This window comes from Piliocolobus tephrosceles, chromosome 21, assembly GCF_002776525.5.
Source record: "Piliocolobus tephrosceles isolate RC106 chromosome 21, ASM277652v3, whole genome shotgun sequence".
Classification (NCBI taxonomy): Eukaryota; Metazoa; Chordata; class Mammalia; order Primates; family Cercopithecidae; genus Piliocolobus; species Piliocolobus tephrosceles.
In genome coordinates this window covers 47,750,485-47,757,359 of record NC_045454.1, presented here as the reverse complement: position 1 = coordinate 47,757,359, position 6,875 = coordinate 47,750,485, and the positions used below count along the sequence as shown (strand labels likewise).

The 6,875-nt window shown below is 53.6% G+C and overlaps 1 protein-coding gene across 6 annotated transcripts in view; it reads left to right on the top strand.

The window, feature by feature from the left end:
- The window catches only part of UHRF1 (ubiquitin like with PHD and ring finger domains 1), a 67,217-nt gene that overhangs the window by 41,196 nt on the left and 19,146 nt on the right, over nucleotides 1-6,875 (top strand). For all 6 annotated transcript variants that reach the window (XM_026455521.1, XM_026455522.2, XM_026455524.2 and 3 more), the window contains 4 exons: nucleotides 528-651; nucleotides 746-853; nucleotides 2,581-2,685; nucleotides 4,435-4,541. In XM_026455521.1, the coding sequence (XP_026311306.1) occupies nucleotides 528-651; nucleotides 746-853; nucleotides 2,581-2,685; nucleotides 4,435-4,541 (444 nt within the window). The remainder of the gene's footprint in view (nucleotides 1-527; nucleotides 652-745; nucleotides 854-2,580; nucleotides 2,686-4,434; nucleotides 4,542-6,875) is intronic.

Genomic DNA, 6,875 nt, shown 5'->3' with positions numbered 1-6,875 from the left:
TCCCCTCCCCTTCCCTCCCTTCCTCCCTCCCTTTCTTTTCTTTCTTTACTTTCTTTCAATGGAATCTCACTCTATCCTTTAAAAAAGGCTGCAGTGCAGTGGTGCAACCTCGGCTCACTGCAACCCCTGCCTCCTGGTTTCAAGTGATTATCCTGCCTCAGCCTCCTGAGTAGCTGGGATTATAGGTGCCCACCACCATACCCAGCTAAGTTTTGTATTTTTAGTAGAGATGGGGTTTTACCATGTTGGCCAGGCTGGTCTTGAACTCCTGACCTCAGGTGATCTGCCTGCCTTGACCTCCCAGAGTGCTGGGATTACAGGCGTGAGCCCCCGTGCCTGGCTTAGTTTGAATGAATTTAAATGTAAACAGCCTCGTGCGTGTGCCAGGTGGCCCGCAGTGTGGACAGGGCAGGATGGAAGGGGTGCTAGGCGGGGAGAGCTGTGTCCGTGACGCATGGGCGGAGGGCACGTGTTGGCTGAGACGTCTGCCAGGCTGGGCGTGGGCAGTGACAATCCCGACCCCACAGGTACTGCCCTGAGTGCCGGAATGATGCTAGTGAGGTGGTGCTGGCGGGAGAGCGGCTCAGAGAGAGCAAGAAGAAGGCGAAGATGGCCTCAGCCACATCGTCCTCGCAGCGGGACTGGGGCAAGGTGAGGCGGGTCCTCCCCACATGCCCGCGGCTCTTCCCCACCTGCCAACCCCCGCGGCTCACGCTGTTGTTCTTTGTGTCTGCGCCTGGGACAGGGCATGGCCTGTGTGGGCCGCACCAAGGAATGCACCATCGTCCCGTCCAACCACTACGGACCCATCCCAGGGATCCCCGTGGGCACCATGTGGCGTTTCCGAGTCCAGGTACCTGCAGCGTCCCGGGGCTCCAGGGGCCACGCGGGCTCATCCTGCTTTTCTGGGGGCAGTTTTCTCCTGGCCTCGGCCAGCCAGGAGTCAGGGTGGTTACCAGGTCCCAGCGGTGCCTTGTCTGGCCGCAGAGGGGTGTGGAAAGTGTGCAGGTTTGGGTTCACTCCTTATTTTACCAGAGACCTGAAATCAGTCCTTGGGAGCGGGGGCTGGTGCTCCTCTGCTCGGAGGCACATAAGGTCATTACCAAAGCTCCTCTCCCAGGGAAGGGGTGACAGCTGCTAAAAGGGACCTGTCTCAGCCCTGGTTGTGATCTGTCACTGGGGCAGCTCCCACCTGTGACTGGGCGTTGACAGTGCTGGGTGCTGTCAGCTGTGGGCTGTGTGTCACGGCAGACGAGACACTTTGGCACTAGTGACATTGGAGCCAGGTGGTTCTCTTGGGCAGGGCCATCCTGGGCGCTGCAGGGTGCTGAGCAGCGTCCTTGGCCCCCACCCACTTCACGTCGCCCCAAGTCATGACAACCAGAAACGTCTCCAGACATCTGAGTGTCCCCTAGGAGGCAGAACTGCCCCTGGGTGAGACGCACTGAGCTGGGTGGATGAGCTGGGCCTCCTCATGGAGTTCATGGGGCCAGGTGTGCAGCGGCTAGGAGCTCCTGGGGCAGCACTGTATCTCTAGGGCTCAGCAGCTGGCCGGGGCCCCGTGTTTAGGCCAGGGCCTCTCAGGGCATTCTGTGGAGTGAGTGGCAGGCTGGACCTCAACCGGCCCAATGAGGGCCGGCTTTTTTTTTTTTTTCAGACGGAGTCTCGCTCTGTCGCCCAGGCTGGAGTGCAGTGGCCGGATCTCAGCTCACTGCAAGCTCAGCCTCCCGTGTTCACACCATTCTCCTGCCTCAGCCTCCTGAGTAGCTGGCACTACAGGCGCCTGCCACCTCGCCCGGCTAGTTTTTTGTATTTTTTAGTGGAGACGGAGTTTCACCGTGTTAGCCAGGATGGTCTCGATCTCCTGACCTCGTGATCCGCCCATCTCGGCCTCCCAAAGTGCTGGGATTACAGGCTTGAGCCACCGCACCTGGCCAGGCCGGCTTGTATATCATAACCTCATTTAGAACTCAGTCCCACCAGATACTCGTCACCCCCACTTTTCTTTTTTTTGAGATGGAGTCTTGCTCCGTTGCCCAGGCTAGAGTGCAGTGGCGTGGTCTCCGCTCACTGCAACCTCCCTCTCCTGGGTTCAAGCGATTCTCCCGTCTCAGCCTCCCCAGTAGCTGGGATCACAGAGACACGCCACCATGCCTGGCTAATTTTTGTATTTTTAGTAGAGACGGGGTTTTAGCTTGTTGGCCAGGCTGGTCTTGAACTTCTGACCTCAAGTGATCCACCCACCTTGGCCCCTGAAAGTGCTGGGATTACAGGTGTGAGCCATCGTGCCCGGCCGTCACCCCCACCTTCTGGAGGCCGAAGTGGAGCATCTGGGATCAGCAGTGAGGCTGCCCCGTGCACGCTTGATGGGACTGGCTTTCATGCCAGCTGTTCTCATGGTGCAGCTCAAATTGGCCATCTCTGGCCAAGCAGCACACGTAGTAGGCCACTCGCAGGCCTGACACGTTTGGCGTAAAAGTGAGGCCACTGGCTCCACGGGGTAGGGAGGAGGAGGGCGGTGGAGCTTCTCTGCTGCAGTCATTGCAGAGGACACCATGTATGTCTTGGTGGCATCCTCAGGTCAGCGAGTCGGGCGTCCATCGGCCCCACGTGGCTGGCATCCATGGCCGGAGCAACGACGGAGCGTACTCCCTAGTCCTGGCGGGGGGCTACGAGGATGACGTGGTGAGTGTGTGCATGGGAGGCGAGGGGGAGGGTTGCTGTATTTTTTTGGATGGTGGTAAAATACATACAACAACGTTGCCCATCCTAGCGTTTTTTAAATGCTCAGTTCCCAGTGGCATGAAGTATATTCCCATTGCTATGCAACCATCACCACCACCATCTCCAGAACTTTCTCATCTTCCCAACCTGAAACGTCACCTCCATGAAGCACTTGCTCCCCACCCCCTCCCAGTCCCTGGCACCCCCCAACCTGCTTCCTGCCTCTGTGACTCTGACGACTCTGGAGACCTCCTAGGAGTGGAATCACACAGCGTGTGTCCTTACGTGCCTGGCTCCTCTCCTGAGCCCGACGTCCTTGCTTTGTCCATGTTGTCGCACGTGTGAGGGTTCCCCTTTCGTTCACGGCCGAGTCCTATTCTGTGTGGAGGGACCTCGCTGTGTTGATCTGTCTGTCCGTCCGTGGGCACTGGGGTTCCTTCCCCTTTCGACTGCTGTGAATAGATCTGCTATGAACATGGCTGTACAAGTATCTCCAGCCCCTGTTTTCTGTTCTTTTGGGTGTATATCCAGAGGTGGAATTCAAGGGTCCTGTGATAATTCTATGTTGAATGTTTTTCTTTTTTTTTTTTTTTTGGAGACTGAGTCTCATTGTGGCTGAAGTGCAGTGGTGTGATCACAAGTCACTACAGCCACTGCCTCCTGGGCTCTAGTGATCCTCCCACATCAGCCTCCCAAGAAGCTGGGACTTACAGGCATTATGCACTGCCATGCCAAGCTAATTTTTTAGAGATGGAGTATCACTCTGTCACCAGGCTGGAGTGCAGTGGTGCGATCTCGGCTCACTGCAACCTCCGCCTCCTGGGTTCAAGTGATTCTCCTGCCTCAGCTTCCCAAGTAGCTGGGATTACAGGCACCTGCCACCACGCCCAGCTAATTTTTGCATTTTTAGTAGAGACAGGGTCTCACCATGTTGTTCAGGCTGGTCTTGAACTCCTGACCTCGTGATCTGCCCACCTCGGCCTCCCAAAGTGCTGGAATTACAGGCGTGAGCCACCATGCCCAGCCGCGAAGCTAATTTCTTTTTTTTTTTTTTGAGACAGAGTCTCATTCTGTTGCCCAGGCTGGAGTGCAGTGGCGCGATCTTGGCTCACTGTAAGCTCCGCCTCCTGGGTTCACACCATTCTTCTGTCTCAGCCTCCCAAGTAGCTGGGACCACAGGCGCCCGCCACCACGTCTGGCTAATTTTTTTTTTTTTTGTATTTTTTAGTAGAGATGAGGTTTCACTGTGTTAGCCAGGATGGTCTCGATCTCCTGATCCCGTGATCCACCTGCCTTGGCCTGCCAAAGTGTTGAGATTACAGGCGTGAGCCACCGCGCCCGGCCACGCCAAGCTAATTTTTGTATTTTTTTTTGTGGTGATGGGGTTTCGCCATGTTGCCCAGGCTGATCTTGAACTCCTGGGTGTAAGTGATCCTCGCGCCCCAGCCTCCCAAAGTGCTGGGATTACAGGTGTGAGCCACCGTGCCTGGCCCTCTGTTTAGTTTCTTGATGACGCACCACACTGTACAGTTGCTTCACCATTCTGCAGTCCCACCGACAGTTCACAAAGCGCTCCAATTTCCCCATGTTCTCACCAACACTTGTTATTTCCTGTTTCTTTGAAAGTAGCCATCCTGGGGGGTTTGCTTTCGATGCAGTCTCTCTTTTTGCCTCTGCAGAGGGTTCACCCAGCCTTCTTATCTGTTTCAGGACAATGGGAATTTTTTCACATACACAGGTAGTGGTGGCCGAGATCTTTCCGGCAACAAGAGGACCGCGGAACAGTCTTGTGATCAGAAACTCACCAACACCAACAGGTTCGTGGAATCAACCTTCTTATTTCCTGGCCGGCACACATCTGCCGAGTCCTTGGTTCTGTTTTGGGCCTCATGTCCAGCAAGTGATAGTCTCCTTAGGAGCTTGGTAGAACACAGTGATGCCTGGCATTCGGTTCCTCTCTTCTTTTTTTTTTTTTTTTTGATGGAGTTTTGCTCTTGTCCCCCAGGCTGTAGTGCAGTGGTACCATCTTGGCTCACTGCAACCTCCGCCTCCCAGGTTCAAGTGATTCTCCTGCCTCAGCCTCCTGAGTAGCTGGGATTACAGGCGCCTGCCACCATGCCTGGCTACTTTTTGTACTTTTAGTAGAGACAGGATTTCACCATAGAGACGGGGTTTCATCATGTTGGCCAGGCTGGTCTCCAACTCCTGACCTCAGGTGATCTGCCTGCCTCTGTTCCCCAAAGTGCTGGGATTACAGGTGTGAGCCCCTGCGCCTGGTCTGGTTCCTCCCTTCTATGTGCCACATACTGTGAGCCATTCAGATGGATGAGAGCAAACTTCCCTATAAAAGGCCAGAGAATAGGTATCTTGGTTTTTGTTTGTTTGTTTGTTTGAGATAGGATCTTGCTCTGTTGCCCAGGCTGGAGTGCAGTGGTATAATCTCTGCTCACTGCAACCTCTGCCTCCTTGGCTCAAGCAATTCTCCTGCCTCACCCTCCTGAGTCACTGGGATTACAGGTGCTTGCCACCTCACCTGGCTTATTTTTGTATTTTTAGTAGAGATGGGGTTTCATCGTGTTGGTCAGGCTGGTCTCAAACCCCTGACCTCCGGTGATCCGCTCTCCTCGGCCTCCCAGTGTTGATATTACAGGCATGAGCCACTGCGTCTGGCTGATACTAGGTATCTTAATGCTGGGCGTGGTGGCTTGCACCTGTAATTCTTGCACTTCAGGAGGCCGAGGCTTGAGGATCAATTGAGTTCAGGGAGTTCAAGACCAGCCTGGGCAATGTAGTGAGATACCCCATCTACAAAAAAGTAAAAATAAAAAAATGAGCTGAGTGTGTTAGCACGTGCCTATAGTCACAGCGACTCAGGAGGCCGAGGCAGGAGGATCACTTGAGCCCAGGAGGCCGAGGCTGCAGTGAGCTGAGATTGCGCCACTGCATCCCAGCTTGAGCAAAAGATTGAGATCTTGTTTCCAAAAAAAAAAAAAAAAAACAACCTCCAAAATAGATTGCTTCTAGCTGGACTCGGTGGCTCATGCCTGTAATCCCAGCACTTTGGGAGGCCGAGGTGGGCGGATCACGAGGTCAGGAGATCGAGACCATCCTGGCGAACACAGTGAAACCCCGTCTCTACTAAAAATACAAAAAAATCAGCCGGGCGTGGTGGCAGGCACCTGTGATCCCAGCTGCTTGGGAGGCTGAAGCAGGAAAATTGCTTGAACCCAGGGAGGCGGAGGTTGTAGTGAGCCGAAATTACACCATTGCAGTCCAGCCTGGGTGACAGGAGTGAGACTCTGTCTCAAAAAAAAAAAAAAAAAAAAATAGATTGCTTCAGCTGTGCAGGTCACACAGTCTATGCAGAGAACCTCTTCAGCTCTTGTGTCGTAGCACAAAATCAGCCACAGACCCTACGTAAGTGAATGAGCATGGCTGGGTTCCAGTGAATTTTATTTGCAAAAGGATGTGATGGGCCAGAATTTGCTTGGCCCCTGATGATAGGATGGGGGCGGACTTTTTCAGCATAAAAACCATTATATGAGCCCAAAGGAAAAGACAGATTCGATGATCTAAACATTATAAATATATGACATGAATAAATCCTATAAATTAAAAGGCAGATGACTAGGAGGAGTTCTTGACATGACCCATGATGATTGTGTCTTTATTCTATAAAGAGCTGTTGCAAATCAACAAGAAACTCATAGAAGAGCCGGGTGCAGTGGCTCACAATTGTAAAACCAGCACTTTGAGAGGCCAAGGTAGGTGGGTCACCTGAGGTCAGGAGCTCGAGACTAGCCTGGCCAACGTGGTGAAACCCCGTCTCTACTAAAAATACAAAAATCAGCTGGGTGTGGTGGCAGGCACCTGTGATCCCAGCTGCTTGGGAGGCTGAAGCAGGAGAATTGCTTGAACCCAGGGAGGCGGAGGTTGCAGTGAGCCGAAATTACACCATTGCAGTCCAGCCTGGGTGACAGGAGTGAGACTCCATCTCAAAAAAAAGAAACTCATAAAGAGGCCAGGCGCGGTGGCTCACACCTGTAATCCCAGCACTTTGGGAGGCCGAGGTGGGCGGATCACGATGTCAGGAGATGGAGACCGTCCTGGCTAACACGATGAAACTCCATCTCTACTAAAAATACAAAAAA